At 43.7% G+C, this 18,572-nt stretch overlaps 1 protein-coding gene across 2 annotated transcripts in view; it reads left to right on the top strand.

Annotated features, from left to right (window-relative positions):
* Nucleotides 1-14,664, top strand: part of LOC147033602 (uncharacterized) — a 56,905-nt gene extending 42,241 nt beyond the window's left edge. Inside the window, exons 2-3 of one of the 2 annotated variants that reach the window (XM_085857655.1) lie at nucleotides 9,060-9,550; nucleotides 13,419-14,664. In XM_085857655.1, coding sequence (XP_085713781.1) covers nucleotides 9,169-9,550; nucleotides 13,419-14,119 — 1,083 coding nt within the window. In that variant the 5' untranslated portion in view covers nucleotides 9,060-9,168 and the 3' untranslated portion in view covers nucleotides 14,120-14,664. Of the gene's footprint in view, nucleotides 1-8,941; nucleotides 9,551-13,418 lie in introns of those variants that run through there. The other variant, XM_085857644.1, reaches the window with a different exon arrangement.
* The last annotated feature ends 3,908 nt before the right edge of the window (nucleotides 14,665-18,572 follow it).

Genomic DNA, 18,572 nt, shown 5'->3' with positions numbered 1-18,572 from the left:
TTTCGATTGTCAGGTCAGGCCAGATTAGATCTGTGACTTGCTGCAGGTACCATGTAAACCTGTACTAACTTGTTTCATGGTCGTGTTGTCGGCGACTAAACCAGGTTTCTTGGTGAGGAGGGTGGATGATGTGGACACCCAGCAGGATTAAAAACAAAACCTGTCAAATGGTGGAGGAGCTCCTTGTGAGCCAACGGCCATCCATATCTAGTGCCCAACTGTGTCTGCGGACGTCCTCCCGCAGTTGGCTTACTTTTATTGTGGAAGTTGGTCACAGGATTTGCACTCTGGCCACCGTAAAACACTTCATTCCGCAAAATGTACCACAAAGACATCTGAAAACCCACTCCATGGGAGTACCTCCTGTGCAGCTGCCCTCTGCAGGGCAACTCACCGGATGATGGGTTTGGGGAAAAGCCTCAGGAACCCCACTCTTTGATCATAGGACGAAAACCACGGGGTAACCTTTCTGGGTCAGATTGCAGTAGTGTTTGTCGGGGTGGTGCTGAGGTGTTGTCCACCAGATGGGTGTCTCCTTGGGTTAACCTGAGGCTGTCCCTTCAGGTCGGTGCCTGGAATATCCTATCCCTAAGAGAGGATGATCACCTGTCTCTGTTATCACCTGAGCTCAAGTGTTTGGACATCAGTATTGCAGCACTCTCAGGTCCGGAGACCGGATAGTGGTGAGATCATGGCGGGTGGTTACACCTACTATTGGTCTGGTCGCTCTGATGGTTACCATGCCCAAATAATTGCTATATCTGTGTCCAATAAGCTGACTCCAATGATAATTGAGGTAACACCAGTCAACGCGCGTATTTTGAGGCTAAGGATTCGTCATTCATTGGGTGTCATTTCCCTGGTCTCTTTGTATGCTCCGACGGAGGCGAGTGATCTCACCGTGAAGGACACATTCTATGCCACACGCGAGCCTGTGGTTTATCAGTGTCCCAGACAAGATACTCTTCTCGTCTTGGGGGATTTCAATGCATCGACTGGAACTGATCGGGATGGTTAAGAGATGTGTTCGTCCCCATGGGTCTGGAACTATGAACCAGAAGAGCAATAAATTCCTTGACTTTGAAAGAAGTCATGGACCTAAGGTGGCTGATTCATGGTTTCCGCGCCACAGACTCATCGCTGGACTTGGTATTCGAATGCTGATGGTGTGGCAAAGGAGATTGACCATGTGCTCGATGATGGTCACTGGAGGATGATCCAGAACTGCAGGGTCGACCAGAGTGCTCAGTTCCTCAATACCGACCACAGGCTTGTTGTAGCAACTTAAATCTGGGAGAATGGTACCATTCCAGTCTTGGCTGGTTGTTGGCAAGCTCAAGGATGAGAGGGCAAGGAGTTTGTAAATAGGCTGAGTGGAGGCATTGGGGGTGGGGGGTCTGGGTGCTTTGGGGAATCCTGAAGAGTTGTGGAGTGCCTTCAAGACTACCATCCCTGATGTTGCTGGTGGTTTTCTTGGAACTCACTGTAGGGTGAAGAAGAATTTTTCTCTCAAGGGACACTCGATACCATTGACTAGAGTCACAGGGTAGGCTGAATGGCAGAGCTGAGCTGTTCAGGGAGCTGAGGTGTAAAACTGTACATGCACCAAGGGTGGACAAGGAGGCCTATGTGTGAGGAATCTGTGAGGGGGTAGAGCATCACCTGTGGTCAAGTGAGTCTCGGCCTGCTTTCAGGGGAATTTGTGCATTGCATTCCTCCAAGTCCATCCCTCAGTGTACTGCAGTGAGAACAGAGGGTGGTGGGCTCTTGACAGAGGAGTCCGAAGTGAAGACCCGCTGGGACAGTTACTTTGAGCGGCTGTACCAGGCTGATCCACCAGCTGTTGAGTTGGATGTCAGGGGTGTTACTATCCCTATTGCTGACCCTCCAATCATCTGTGATCCACCTTTGTTTGTGGAAACACAGGCTGCGGTGAACTGGTTGAAATGGAGTAAAGCTCCTGAGATCTGTGGCATCCACGCTGAACTTCTCAAGGCTGGTAGAAATCCTGTGCTCATGTCGTTGCATGCATTTCTGTGCTCTGCCTGGAACACAGGCATCATCCCTACTGACAACTGATGCTGCTCTCAGTGCCGGGTAAGGTCTTTCCTCGGATAATTATTGAAAAGGTTCGCCACCATTTGCTTGAACACCAGCGTCCAGAGCAGTCAGGCTTTACATCAAAGAGGTCAACGATTCACTGTATCCTTGCTCTTCGGATCCTCACCGAATGCAGACGAGTGTTTCGGCAGGGGCTGCTTGTAGCCTATGTTGATTTCTGTAAAGCGTTTCATTCAGTGAATCGGGATGTCCTCTGGAGGATTCTTGGTCTTCGTGGGGTGCCGCCAAAACTGATCAAATTAATGTCTGAACTATACTCTTGGACTGAGAGTGCTGTGAGATGTGGTGATACCATCTCTGACTTATTTCCATTTGTTACTGGAGTCCATCAAGGGGTGTGTACTGGCCTCCACAATTTTCAGCGCTTGAATGGACTGGATTCTGGGGAGGATATCAGAGAGATCAAGCTACGGTGCATCGTTTGGGAATGTCAAGATCTTTGACCTTGATTTCGGAGATGATGCAGTCATCTATGCGGAGACTCTAGATATCCTTTTGGGGGCCCTCGATGTGCTGAATGAAGAGTCTGAGCCACTGCGATTACAGGTTTATTGGGTCAAAACGAAGATCCAGGCTTTCACTGACATCTTAGATGCTGCTTTCTTGTCTGTACCTGTTTATGGTGAGGATCTTGAGGTCACGGAGAGATTCACTTACCTTGGCAGTGATATTCATGTCTCTGCTCGCGATGAGCCAGTGGTCAACAGACATCTGGGTTGGGCCTGGGGAGTCATAGATTCACTGGATCATGGGGTGTGGCACTTCCGGTACCTGTGCAGAAGGATGAAAGTCCGAGTCTTCAGGTACTTGGTGCTTCCAGTCTTGCTCTACGAATGTGAGACTTGGACTCTGACCAGGGATTTGAGATGATGACTTAATTCCTTTGGTGCCAGGTTTCTTTGGAGAATCCTTGTGTGTCGCTGGTCGGACTTTGTTTCCAACGAGTGGTTGCTGAGACTCAAATGAGATTTATTACCTGCATAGTCTGTGACCGTCAGCTGCGGCTGTACGGACATGCGGCTCATTTTCCTAATGCTGATCCTGCTCACCAGATTCTCTTGGCGAGGGAGCCTCGTGAGTGGAGGAGGCCAATGTGCCGACCACGTTCCTCGTGGTTGCAGCAGGTTGATAAGCATCTCAACGAGATGGGGATGGGCCAGGCATCTGCCTGGGGGATGGCCAGATGGAGGCCCCTGGAGTACCGGCAGAAAGTGGATGCAGTGATGTACTGCTCCGGTGCATGCTCCCATACCTGACCTGACTGGACCTGACCTTTCCGATTGCAGACTCCATTAAATACATCTCCAAGACTGCCATGTACACACCAGGTTATCCCTTCAGGTTGAAAGTCCATTCACTGGCAGCAATGATCGAAGGTTTGGGGAGAATGTGCTCGTCCATAAATCTGCAAGCCTTACACCGATCTATATGTTCTCAGGAGTTTGCAGTCAAGGGAGCTGCAAGGCATCAGCTTTTTGGGTGAGTTCAGAATGCTCTCCAGTCTTTTGTTGTGCAGAGAAGTATTTTCAGCTTTTTGAAGTTTCTTTTTTGCTGGTATGTTTCCAACTAGTTTTTGCTTCTTTTAGAAGCTTTCTGAGCCATTTTAAGCAATAATCTTTATCTCTCACCCACAATATACATTTGGCTGCCCTGATGGCCTCCTTTTGCCTGATGATGTAAATATCACCGTCTGTGTCGATTGGTTGGATGTTTGTAAAAAATGTATAAATTCATCGCGTTGCGTCATTTCCAGCTTTGATGATGATTTAGTGACAATAGCCTCCCACATGTTTGAAAAATTTCTGTACATTCTTGAAAGTGCTATGGCAATATATCACAATAGCTGTTGTCAGAGAACCACCGCAGCACCATCGAGTCTGGCATTTCACACAGGCCGACTGGCAGGATCTCCAAGCAGCCATCAAACTTCAAGACTGGTCTCCCATCGCTACTTTCTCCAACATCAACTCATCCTGCGAATTCTTTCAAAGAAACTTGCTCTCCCTCATGCACAGATTTATCCCCTCTCGTCTTCAGTTGTCCTACCCTTCCTCCCGCCCATGGTTTACTGAAGCTTGTGGTGAGGCAGTTGTCCTGAAACAATTTGCCTTTGCCTCATGGAAAGCAAACCCAACTGAGGATAATCTCAGTTCCTTCCATGAAGCTCAGAACAAGTGTGTATCTACCCTCAGGAAAGCCAGAAAACAACATCTTTCTCATCTCAAGTCTGAACTCTCAAACCTCTCACCCTCCTCCAAATCCTGGTGGCATCTAATCAAATCTGTTTCTGGTGTATGTTTCCCCTCCACCCCACCCTTACCTCAAATGGCCGCACTGCTGATACCGCACGTGAAAAGGCTGAATGCCTAAACTCCGTGTTTGCATCGAAATCTTGTGTCTGAAACCCATCGCTTTCCATCTGCTTGGAAATCAGCAAACATTACTGCCCTGCATAAAAAGGTGCAAAAACAGATCCTTGCAACTACAGACCAATCAGCCTTCTCCCAATCATCAGCAAGGTTATGGAATCCATCATCGCTTCAGACATTAAATCCTTCCTCTTCTCTAATGGCTTGATTTCCGATCATCATTTTGGTTTCAGACCAGGTCACTCTACCCTGGATATGCTGCTTCTGCTCTCCCAACAACGAATGGAGATACTCAATGCCAGACATTAAATCAGAGCCATATCCCTAGACATATCACATGCTTTTGACACAGTCTGGTACCCTGCTCTGCTCACCAAACTCTCTTCCCATTCATGGCTCGCAGACTTCCTCTACTGTCGCAGTCAACGTGTGGCCCTAAGTGGAGTTCTCTCATCCTCTCTTCCTGTCCAGGCTGGAGTTCCTCAAGGTCGAGTTCTGGGCCCTGTTCTTTTTCTGGTTTCCATCAATGATATCCCCGACTCTCTGGAAAATCCTCTCTATCTCTTTGCTGATGACTCCACCCTCGGACTTTGTTTTTTTTGGGGGGGGGGGGACTGGTTATTCTGCATGCTGACCGTGGGGGGGAAAGAGGGATGCAGTTTGTTCAACAAGGTGTGGCATAGTAGCCCTCTCTTGCAGGTGCAGCACATCCACAAGCACCAAGGCGAAAACAAAACTTCTCTTTTGATCCGCATCTTCCTTTTAACCTCACTTCTCTCAGCCACGTCTGCGGGCCTTTCTGCTCTTTACAATCCGCCGATCTTTACAATCCGCCTATCTTAAGCTCTTTTCATTCGATAATTACATAATGGCCCAGTGCATGATGAACGAAGCCTGGAACCACGTGACCATCAGCTCAATTAATGAGCCATTATGGTTTTTCCACCTCCTGTGGTGATGCTAATTGCCGGCTTCTCAGCGTCAAGACCTTGTATGACTTTCAAAGAAACATTTAAGGAAGAGATAAGAAGATTCAAGGATCACAATTAAATCTGTCTAGACATACTTCCACATGTTGTGATCCTTGCATATGTCGTGTACTTTTTATCAGTGCCAATTTGTAAGGACTTTTACATCATCAACTTTGTTCTATTGACTTGTCCAACCAATGTCAGTCGTGTCGGTGTTTTGTGCATTTATTTATTTATTTTAAATCTGGTCTCCAACCAATCATTTTGTCCCACACTACTATCGGGCTCTTGGACCTCCCCCTCGTGGGACGGGCTTGGAGGAAGGCTTGAAGGGAAGTGTGACGCCACTTTCCTGCTTGCAGCTCACATTTTACACCATCGTGGAAATAACTCGTGAACTGGAGTTCCAATGGAGTTTAACAAAAGTTTGCTGGAGTTAAATAGAGTTAAACTGCATTCGTAGCCCCCAAGCTTCAGCGACACATTTCCCCTCTTGACTCACGGAGCTTCATACCACACGTTTCTTCGTGGCCCTTTCCTCCAGCAGCACTTTGCTCCCTGCACCCAGAGTGGCGTACTACATGCTGTGTCGCAGCTCTATCTTCAGTGGGTTTTCACTTCTTTCAACCACAGGACTTCTATCATCGTACCCCTTTTTGGGAGCAGCTTACTCCCACGGGCACTAGACATTTATGACACATGAGTCACCGAGTGGGTCATCGTATCTCGTGGACACGCCGCTGAATTGGCCCACTTGTGATGTGCCATTTCTTGCTTCTTTTTGAACTTGCTACTGTATCCACCCATACTCAAGCGTAACAATTCATGGGACACTGCTCAGACTGTGGACGAAGTCATCAACCTTTAGCGGTGAGTAGAAGTCGATAACTCGATTTTCTGTATTTACAAATGCCATACTCTTATGCTGAACATTTAATAATGATATAACTCTACCACGTTACCCCTTTAACACAAACACGTCCCAGGAACAATGTCTACATTATTTGTGGCAATGCTACAAATATCGACATTCTTTGTAGGAATGCTTACCTTCCTGATTGTCCCTGTAGTGTCCATCTTGTTTGCCCTGTGTACCCCACCTCATCCCTCTCCCTTCCACAGATCTCCTCATGTCTCTGTTCCCCACTGTTTTTTCCTTTCCTCTCCTGCCCTTCTTGTCTCCTGCTCCCCTTGTCGTACATTCTGTGTATTAGCTCTCATGCGAGCCTCGACAGTGTATACAAAAATAATAAAAGAAATGCTCTCTGATTTACATCATCCTTTGTATGAAAGACAATAATAAAAAAAAAACATCAATTTATATAAATGGTATCATCAGCCAATTCCGTCTGTCTGTCTGTCTGTCTGTCTTTGCCCCACCGTGAAACACGGAAACTCTCCTCGGAGAGAAAAAATTATTAATTCAAGGTGAATCCAAACATATGGGAAAAAAAATTAATTATTATTTTTTTTTAATCAGACTGAAAGAAAAATAAACCAATGTCACCTGCAGGGTGACCCGTATCTTGCCAAAAGGTGACCACGTGTGACTTCTTTAAGGTCACACTGAGGTGAACAGAGCTGCTCTCCACCAGGAGTGACTCCTTGAGGAATATCTGCCTACGAGAGATTCCGATGAGAATCGTTCTAGAGTAACCATGAAAAATATGCGTTTGCCTCATAACGTCACCAAATGACGCCATAATGTCTCAAGCTTGACATATCCAGAAAGCACTCATCGAGGTGTTCAATTTGAGGTACTACACGATATGGTTCCTAAAACTTGAAAATTTGACCTCAGGCGCTAACCATGAAGGTCAAGGCCAATCGCCACTAAAAATTAATCAGCTGAGCGCCAGACCATGAACTATATTCCCATGAAGATTGAAGACGATCCGATCAAAATTACTCAAATAATAAGGGTTTCGTCGACCCCTGATTTGCGACAAAGTGACCTTGACCTTTGACCTTGACCTTCAGAATTTTATGCGCTGAAAGGGATCTCTATAGGCCTCTGATATGCGAAGTTACAAAAATTTCCAATGATAACTGTGCTCTGCAGAGTGATTTATACGTGATTACAGACCAAAAAAAAAAAAAAACACATGAAGGTCAAGGCCAATCGCCACCAAAAATTAATCAGCTGAGCGCCAGACCATGAACTATATTCCCATGAAGTTTGAAGACGATCCGATCAAAATTACTCAAAAAATAAGGGTTTCGTCGACTCCCCTGATTTGCGACAAAGTGACCTTGACCTTTGACCTTGACCTTCAAAATTTTGTGCGCAGAAAGGGACCTCTAAAGGCCTCTGATATGCGAAGTTACAAAAATTTCCAATGATAACTGTGCTTTGCAGAGTGATTTATATGTCATTACAGACAATATATATATATATATATATATATATATATATATATATATATATATATATATATATATATATATATCTATATATATATATCTATATATATATATATATATATATATATATCTATATATATATATATATATATATATATATATATATATATATATATATATATATATATATATATATATATATATATATATATATATATATATATATATATATATATATATATATATATATATATATATATATATATATATATATATATATATATATATATATATATATATATATATATATATATATATATATATATATATATATATATATATATATATATATATATATATATATATATATATATATATATATATATATCTATATATATATATATATATATATATATATATATATATATATATATATATATATATATATATATATATATATATATATATATATATATATATATATATATATATATATATATATATATATATATATATATATATATATATATATATATATATATATATATATATAAATGAAGGTCAAGGCCAATCGCCACCAAAAATTAATCAGCTGAGCGCCAGACCATGAACTATATTCCCATGAAGTTTGAAGACGATCCGATCAAAATTACTCAAAAAATAAGGGTTTCGTCGACTCCCCTGATTTGCGACAAAGTGACCTTGACCTTTGACCTTGACCTTCAAAATTGTATGCGCTAAAAGGGACCTCTATAGGCCTCTGATATGCGAAGTTACAAAAATTTCCAATGATAACTGTGCTCTGCAGAATTTTTTATACGTGATAACAGACAAACAAAAAAAAATAAAACATACAAGCTGACTAACATATCTTGCAAAAACTTCGTTTTGGCAAGATAAAAATTGAGCCCAGGTGGTGTATAGGCTACAGACTGCTGCTTGATCACTCTGTTCATTTTTTTTCTTCGCAGCTCAGAAATGTATAACCTCCCATTTTGAGCTCTTTCAACCAGCGCAATATTTAAAAGCTTAATGTTTTCTTTTTCTTTTTAATATCGTTGTACTATGTTTTTTACCATGGGCTTCTGTTCGTAACATCTAAAAAAAGGCACTTCGTCACCAGATTGCGTGGTCATTGCTGCTTTTCGTTGGTCGAATTTTCCAAGCCCCGCAACCATTTATTATTGGTGTACATGTGACGATTGATTTATTTTTATTTTGTTGTTTACAAAAGGTACACACCAGGCATAGCGGAAATGGAGCGATTTTGTGGATCGACAAATTTTGAAGAAGAAGAATAACAGGCGAGGAAAAAGAATCTTGCTCTGTCATCCTGAGAAACAATGGATTCGACGAGAGCTCGGGGCAGTTTCGCTTCCATCCCAGCATGGCTAGAGATCCAGAACTTGACGGAGGAGTCTCTCCGAGCCGTCATTACGGGGCTGGGGATCGAGATCCTCGGGGCTCTCTGTGCCCGAGCCGAGCCTGTTCCGGCGAGGGTTCGATTCTGTTCTTTGTCCGCAAGAACGTTCACCTCCACCATGTACACTGAGCTCTGTCGGTACATGGAGTCATGCCTTGCGGGGCGAGGATCAGAACGGACCGTCGTGCCAGGACTTGGGAAGGATGCCGAGGAGTTCGGAGAACCTGCTGAAGTCCTGCGGATAAAGATTGAGGACTCGGACTCGGTTGGTCCCGAAGAGGAGGGAAGGGACCCGGATGATGGTGAATCATGGGAACTGTGGGTAGTTCATGATAAATAATTATTAGTGATATGTTGTATGAGATGTTCCATACTCTGTTAGAGCATTGGTGATGCAAACACAGTTTCCTGGCATGGATTACGCTGATGGTTTGCCACTGCTTTAATACCAGCAGCGAGTCAGGAATTTGGAATTTTGCCAGGGTGCTGGCACTAATTTTCCTACTCCTTGCGAAGGACACCATGGGATCTTCAGTGTCCTCCGACTGTCTGCAGATGAGACGCCCAGTTTGACGTCCTTCCGATGGACGGCAGATTGATTCCTCTCTGCCCGCGAAGCACCAGGGTGACAGTCATCGAGGCTCATGGAGGAGCTCGAACACAGAATGGATCAGGATGTAACAGAACGAAAAGAACAGCAGGAAGAGAGGGGGCGAGACACACCAACACCGGGGTTGAGGGAAACTCTGAGAAATAAGGGACAGTTTATTGCTATGTCGAGATTCGAACCCGGTGAGAAAGCCGAGGTGAGTGTGCAAACCTGCAGGCTGTTCTACAACGATGTAATCAAGTTTTTGTGTTTTTTGTTTTTCTTAATCAGAATCTGATCCTTCACCTCTCAACTTGAAGTTATCGCCAAAGATGCAAAACAATTTTGATCATGTGATCTGGGAGGTGCGTTGTTAGAAGGAGAACAATGTAAACTTTCGACAAAACGTCGGAAAAAAAATTTGAAACATCTAAAAAGAATCATAAACATCGTTGTCACTTTGCTTTTTGGCTAAAGATAGATTTGTATTCCAAACTATCCCAATTCTCCCGGTGGCTTATTCTCCATTTTGTGAGTTATTTTTGTCGGAGGTGTCCGCTGAACCTGCAGGTGCTCCGTCTGCATCCAAGGTGCTTCTCATAATGTTTGGCACATAGTGAAGACATTGGATGTTTGAGATCCACACAGTTAGAGGTAGGGGGTGGGAGGAGGCATTAGGAATGTGCAGGATGGGAGGTGAGGTTTAGGGGGGGGTTGTGAGGTGGAAGGTTTGAGGGTGGAGGGGAGGTTGGTAGACCAGGTGCAGAGCAGAAACAGACACCTCAGGAAAATTGATCTTTTTAAAGAAGATTTGTATCATGAAGAAGAAGATTAGCATTTATGAAGGACGCACAAGGGCTGAAATGCATTTCCGAAATTTTTTTTTTTAAGAAGAAACAGAGGAATTTATATTGATGTTGATTCGGTTTGGAGAAGAGTGGGGGTGGAGGGATGTAGAACCATAAGCAGAAGGAAATTAAAGCAGAAATGAGAAACATGATTGAGTGAAAATATATAAAAATATTTGTTTGTTTTAATTTTTTGACGCGAGGAGAGGAAATTGGATAGTGTTGAGAAAATGGAAGCAAGATACCCGGGAATATACCCAGAATCAAAGCAAGATATGCTTTCTATCCGAGAGAAGGCCATGTTTCTAAAACAGAAACACTTTGATAAATGACGCAAAATAAAACATGACAAATCCAGTTCGCAAAACTCAAGCTTCGCGAGGTGAAAACGAGCAGCTCCGATTTCACCGTGCACGTTCGATTTATATGTAACTTCGTGTCAAAAACACTTGAAAGACAAAATGAAAATTCTTATGAAGCTCCATGGCAGAACTCACTTTGTCAGTGAAAATTATTTGACCAATCCAAGGTGACCGTCTTCAACCACTCGTAACAGAAAACGTGTTGAAATACACGTGGGAAGCGATGGCAACCCCCTCAGTGTACTTCCGACTTGTACACTGCCACGTAATAAAGATTAATTTAGTTTAGGTTTGAAGGCCACGTCCCACAGATCCGGTTTCAACATTTTTTTCCCCACCTGCTGCTGATGAATTCATTTTCGCTTCATCCCCGTGTTTCTGTCACCCTGGAGGAAAAACAACCTCCCAAGGGTGCCGTGAAGGATTTGATTTGTGGAGATTTGAGGTTAATTGTATTTTGTTTTTGTTTTTCAAGGATGCTTCTTTTCCTATTGATAACACGAAACGGAATTTAGGTTTTTTTGGAAACACAAAAAACACCTTTTTTGAAATGGAGAATCATTAGCTCTACATAATGAACAGATCTAGCCTGTCCTACATCGAGAAACTCCACCTGATAGAGGTGAACATGTACCAAAGCACAAAATGTTGAGATTGTACAAACTTGTGCTGTACAATGTTTTTATTTTCTTGATACGTTGGGGTTATGAACAAGAGAGGATGGCAGGTTGATGGGTATGGGTTGGGGGGGGGGGGTCGAACTAATAAGCTGAGAGCAAATCAGGTTCCTTGGTTCCACAAATGAGAAGAAGGAATGAAGTTGAGCATCCAACTTAGACCAAAGGAGCGTAACCAGGTAGATTGCATGCAACTTGGGTGCTGTAGCCTGGTGTTGGCTTCGCGGTTAGGGTGGTGGCCTGGGATCCTTGGGTCCTGAGTTCGAGCCCCGTTGGCCACGGAATTAACACCAGGGGGTTGACTCAACCGGTCATCCTTCCGAGGCCGGCAAAATGAGCACCAGTATACTGGTAATGGGGTAATGCATCAATGGCATAGCTGCGCCCCGAACCGATGATGCAACCAGCAGCCAAAAAGGCAGTACACGATGGGAACTTGGGTGTTGTTGGAGATGGATGTATTGAAGGGAGGGTGGGTAGCATGAGGCCTTGTTCACCTTAATGGGGGCCGTGTACAGCTTAGAATGGACTTGGCTCTGTGGAGGACACATCGGCAATGGCTGGCCTTCAATTCCATTTTGTAGGCACGGTCCGCTCAAAGCAGGTTAAATAAAATCCTCGACTCTCTCTGCTGTTTGCTTTGAGGGGTGGGGAGCGGGGATCGTTCCAATTTCAACACCTGAAACTCATCTCACACAACATATCCATTTGAAATAATCTTTTAATCAAAGTAAATTAATGTCAAAATTTTAAAGTGCACATTACTTTTCCTATTGTTCCTTCATGATAAACTTTTGCTCCTTTTTTTTCTTTCTTTACAGGAGCGAGGCTCATGGAAGGGCAAGATAGTGAGCGTCATGGAAAAGCAAGATAAATCTTACAAACCTGGACAAGAGGAAAGAGAGGAGTGGAGGAAACTCTGAAACTTGCATGTCATGTAAAATGGTTGGGTTAAGAAAGATTAATTGGGGTAATAAAGATGATGCAACAAAATTGGGGGATGACGTGAGATGGCGGTGCATTGCTTGCTTGAAGTCCTGGAGGTCAGATTGAGACCGAGCAGGCTCTGGAAGGCGGTTTACATAGGTGGGATAAGCAAGGAATAAAAGAGTTGAGGTGTGCAGTCAGCCTGGATTTTGGAAGCATCACCAAGAGGGGGTTAATGGAAGGCTGCATGCATCCTAAAGTCGATAGGGAGGGTCGGATGGGCCTGTTTGACGTTAAATTTGCATCGATGCTTCACCAGGGCCTACATTTTAGAGCGTGTGCCGTTCATGCAGGTGTGTGATTGTTCCACCTTCGCCACTTGAAACCTCCTCTTCTCATGCAGCATACCTGCTTGTAATTAATCTTTCCATGGAAGTGAAAGTCTCCGTATTGTGCAAAATAAACTTTTCGATTCTAAAGTGCAAATTTACTTTTCCGATTGTCCCGTGATGATCGACTTTACCCGTTTTACTTTTGTTATCTTGTGTGGCCATTGTTGCCTTTAACAAGCTCAGCTTGCTTGTTCTTCATGTCGAGCCCGATTTTGTGCAAGTATATAACGACTGATAATCATAACCATGATAGTTATTAACCTTGACCTTCATTGTGAAAAATCAAATGCATATTCACTCTGAACCTAAAAGCTTTGCTATCCGATTCAGGAAGTGTTGAGAACTGACTTTGATGTGTCTTGGTCATCTTCACAGGGGCAGAGAGGGAGCTCCTCATGAAGTTGTTCTGCACCACGTGCTCTCGCAGCTTCGCCACCAAGGCCGGTTTGAAGATGCACATGAAGAGGCACCGACCGGTTTCCACCGACAAAAAGTACAAATGCCCCGATTGTCCTTTCAGTACGCACAATAAAAGCAACTTCACGACGCATACTCGGATCCACACGGGAGAGAGACCGTTTACCTGTCTCGTATGTGGCAAGGGATTCAATCAGTCGTCGACTTGTCAAGCGCACATGCGAATTCACACCGGGGAGCGCCCGTATGTTTGCACGGTTTGTGGTAAGGGATTCAGCGAGTTATCACAGTGTCAGGTACACATGCGGATTCACACCGGAGAGCGACCGTATTCCTGTAATGTTTGCGCAAAGAGCTTTTCGGATCGATCGACTTTGAAAAGGCACATGCTCACACACACGGGCGAGATGCCGTATATATGCAGCGTGTGCAGCAAGGCGTTCAGTCAGTCATCGAGCTGTAAGAAACACATGAGAATTCACACCGGAGAGCGCCCGTACACATGCACAGTATGCACGAAGAGCTTCTCCGTTTCGTCGACCCTCCGACAGCACATGCGTATCCACACGGGGGAAAAACCGTATTCCTGTAGTGTGTGTGGCAAGGCATTCATTCAGTCAGCGAGCTATCAGAGGCATATTCAAATTCACATGAGATAATGGCCACGCAGTTGTATCGAGTGTTACATTGCTTTTTGTATACAAAACTAGATGCATGGAAAGGAGAGGTAACAGATTATAGAAGGGGAGCATTGCTGACTGTGGGGCATCAGCAGGCATGGCCAGGCATCGATGTGTGTGTGCCGTCCCTCGGATTGACGTTAAACTGGGCGTCCTGTCTGCCGGCATTATTGGTGGACGTTAAAGATCCCACGGTGTACTTCACGAAGAGTAGGCGAGCTATCGCCAGCACTCTGGCCACATTCCAAATCCATGCCCTAACCTACAGGGGCATTGTATTAGCAGAACAACCGCACCTCCCTCAGCCAGCAATGCTTTTCACTGACATGGGCATATGAACGAAGAATGGAGGTAGAACATATTACGTGTAGGATATGAATACTCAGACATCAATATTTCTGTCATAATCTTTTTTTTGTGGTTACTGAACATGTTGCACCACACCTTGTAAATATCCCTCGTCTTCTGTTTTTTTTTGTTTGTTTGTTTCCTGTATATCTCTAAAATAAAGGAGTTTATCATCAGTCCTGCTTCTTTGCAAAACATTTACACCCTCCAGCCATCTTTCAGTCTCATTGTTCCGGTTCTGTGTGAATGTTCATTGTGTGCATGCCACCTCATGGAGTTACCTTTTCCACGTACCTTAAAGTTGGTGTGATTATTCACGAATAGCAGAAGCCTGTGGTTAAAAAAAAAATTATAACACAATATAAAGAAATTTTTAAAAAGAAGCCTTTTTGTCTTGTGCTGATTGCAAGAGCTAACAAAAATGGGAGCTTATTTATGTTTCATCACAGCAAAGAAAAGTTATTTTTTCTGGAGCGATCGAGGCAGCAGTCTGTTGCCTATACACTGCCTAGGTTCAAATTTTTTTGTCTGAATGACAAAAATTACAATTTTCCCATCGGTTTCGATTAATTTTTGAAGCAACTTTCACTTAATAATGAGTGTTTGAGGGTGGGATAGACAGACAGGCAGACAGCCAGCATTAACCTACCAGTAATAGGTGTCAATATTCTAAAAAATCTCTTTTCTGTAGGCATGGTTTGCAGACTGTGTCACGCGTTAGTCAGGTTCCTTATGTAATTTCGTTATAATTTTTGGGAGATTATGAAAACTATATATTTTTGAAAACCTTATAGCCTAACAAATCAGAAAATGTTTGATTCCATTTTTTCAGATGTCATTATGGCGGCCATCTTGGATTTTTAAAACTGGCGACCCTCAAACACGAGTTTCTCAATATCTCGCCTCCTAGATGATCTAGAAACAAGATTCCAGTGGCCAAATCTACATTTTTGGGGGGCAAGGAATCCAATGGTGATAATTACAAATGTCAATGACACATGTATGGGTGTCTACGTTGCATTTTAATATGCATAGCTGAACAGAACAGAAAAAGAAAAAAAAATATTCGGAATTTGACACCCAAAGTTTACACACAAGCAAACGCAGGCAAACTGTCATGTCTGTCTACACATCTCCATCGTCCTCACTATCATCATCACTGTCACCAGCAAATGTGATATCCCGAGAGTCTTCATCATTCTGGCAGTCAGTGCTACACTGACATAGCTCCGTGCATGTTAGCTCCACTGAATTGCACGAACATCTGTGTGAAGAACCGTCTGCTTTGCATTGACATCTGACCATCTCAATGATGGCCTCTGCTGCTGGGAGGGACTCAGTTGTCATTGGTTTCAGCTGGCCATCCTCATCCTTGTAGTAGTCCTTCTGTAGTGGGTCAAGGAACTCCTGCTGGGTGATGTCTGCCTTACCCCACACTCTGGCCTGGATATGGGCTCGGAGGACATGCTGCTTGAGAGCACCAAGTGTGGGTGGAAGCTTGTCACTTTCTGCCATGTGCTTGCAGAAAAGATACCATCTCAGTTCAGGGATGTTGTCGATTTGGATCCCCTTAGGTAAGTATACACTATACAGTGCATACAAACTCAGGCAAAGTCGGTAGCAGATCCTCTGTCACTTCACTGGTTTGAGACAGCATTTGCAGAGTCTTGACAACATGATCATCTGCTTTTAGGTAGATGTTCAGCCAGGTAGCTTTGCCTATTCTAGAAATCCGCCCAGTGTTGTCTGCTCCTGTAAATTCATGAAATGCCAGCAAAGCCTTTGCTCCATCTGCACTCAGAGCTTTCCATTTTGGTTTCACTTCCAAAATCCCAGATGCCATTGAAACACAAGTATTTTTCAACAGGATTTCATAATTTGCTACAACCAGCACCAGTACATCTGTGTCTGGGGAGAAGAACATGAGCTGTGCATCGGATGGGTTGCGACGTGAAGCCAGAACTGCACGGTGGATCAACAAGGCGTCTGCTTCTTCATGGTTGTTGCCTTCAAAGTCCAATTGACTGTTGTTTTCGGTGTGTCCTGCAGCAGAAGCAATGACAAGCTTGGGGGATTCTTTGCTGTATTCAACCGTCTTTGATGCCTGATACCCCATCAGATCAGTCTGAGTACAAGAGTACAAAACTGCTGGCTTTCTTCTGTTCTTCTGCAGGACAGACTTCACACTGAGCAGTTCAGTAAGGATCTTCTCCTTCATCTACCATCTGGTGAATGCCGGGAAATGGTTTTCCATACCGTCTGGTCCAAGCATTCTCATGGTCCAAGCATGCGGTTTCAATGTCATCAATTGAGAGGTAGGCTTGGTTTTGAGTTTGCACATCAACAAGGTTGATCAGCTCAATCAGACATGCATTTTGTAGTGGATGGACTTTTGATGAACTCTCTTTGTCACCTTGATCTCGTGTGCCATGGAATATATGTTTTGTCCACCAAGATTTGTGATATCTAACATCTACTGCATGGGCATCTGTTGGTGAGATACATGTGTTCAGTCTCGTTTTGAATGCTAGATTTTAGGACTTATCTTCAGCTGATTTGAGAGTTTCTCCAACATTTTATGTGCAGACTTTGAACAACTGTTCATCAGTGTCTTCTTGACAGAAGAAACACAGGTCCTTGTCCAGCGGCACCGTACATGACCGGATGAATGGGGAAGATTGACCAAATGGGCTTGGTTCATCCATATCAGGGCTTTCTCTGTTCTGTCCACGTCTTTTGGCAGGGTATGACCCAGTGGATAATGCATGTTCATAGTGGTCTCGGGCTCGCTGAATGTGGTCCTTGTTAGTCGTGACCAGGTAACAGCTGCGATGCCAAAATGCATGCTCTTCACATGGTGCTTCTTTTTTGATGTCCGTGAGCCACTTTTGCATTTCAACATAGTTTCCATCTTTCAAGCTGGCTCTCTCCTTTACTGTATCAAGTATCTTCTGGAAGGAATCTAGTCTAGGATGTAATACCAAGTGTCCTTTACTTTGGTCATCAGACTGACAGAGTATGCACAGCTTCCAGTTAATTATTTCCTGACCCTGTCTCTCTGCTCCAAGCTGACGAAGCTGAGACATCTTGCTCATGTTGCTCCAATACAGGTCTGCAAAAAGAAAGGTAAACACCACCCATTAACATACAACACCCAATACTACACATACAATATGTAAGGTATAATGGACATACAAAAAATAGTCAGAGGGGCTTTGCAGTTGACACACCTGGAAACACAGCGAACATGTGCTAACTAGCGTTAGCTTGGACATGCTGTGCATACACACCAGCCACGTAGAAACAACAACATACCTGGATTCGTCTGAATTATTTTCATGTTCCTCTAATACCTGCAGATACTGATGAAGTAACTGCAATTACAATCACCACAGATAAACCTCCAAATGCCAGCACTAGATTATGTACCTGTACACTGACTGGTTGCACGAAGTACACTTTTGTTCAGATACCCACTTGGATCAGGTTCCTATGTCACCTAGGAGCCAGGATAAGGAGATAAGCGTAAACTTCAGTTATGCGCATTAAAAATCCAAGATGGTGACCTAAACCTGTGCCATTGATCATCTGAACTGATTTCTAATTATCACCATTAGATTTATTTACCCCAAAAATGTAGATTTAGCCCCTGGAATCATGATCCCAGGTAATCTAGAAATCAAGATATTGAAAAAATAGTATTGGAAGGTCGCCATTAAAAAAAATCCAAGATGGCTGCCATATTGGCTTCTGGGAAAATGGAATCATGCATTTTCTGATTCGTTATTCTATGAAGTTTCCAAAAAATGTATAGTTTTCCTAATCTCCAAAAAAATATAATGAACTCATATTGTTGAAGATTCGACGGCACTTAACAGCACCGCCGTCTCAGGGGTTATAACACCGGCTAGTTTGGCACAGGTCTCGGGTCACGTGCCTCAGATCACGATACCAAAGTACACCTGTGCCTTGCCAGTTGGGGATATACACCCCGGCTACAGACTGGGTTTGTCAGAGACCGAGTGAAGTCTGCCACAGTCCATAACCAGTTTGGTTTTAAATACAAATCCAGCGATTGTTCCTC

The sequence above is a fragment of the Eptatretus burgeri genome, chromosome 2 (assembly GCF_056783735.1).
Source record: "Eptatretus burgeri isolate ZD-2024b chromosome 2, Ebu_testis_v1, whole genome shotgun sequence".
Taxonomy (NCBI): domain Eukaryota; kingdom Metazoa; phylum Chordata; class Myxini; order Myxiniformes; family Myxinidae; genus Eptatretus; species Eptatretus burgeri.
Note: the sequence above shows the minus strand (reverse complement) of the source record. Positions and strands in the feature narration are given on the sequence as shown.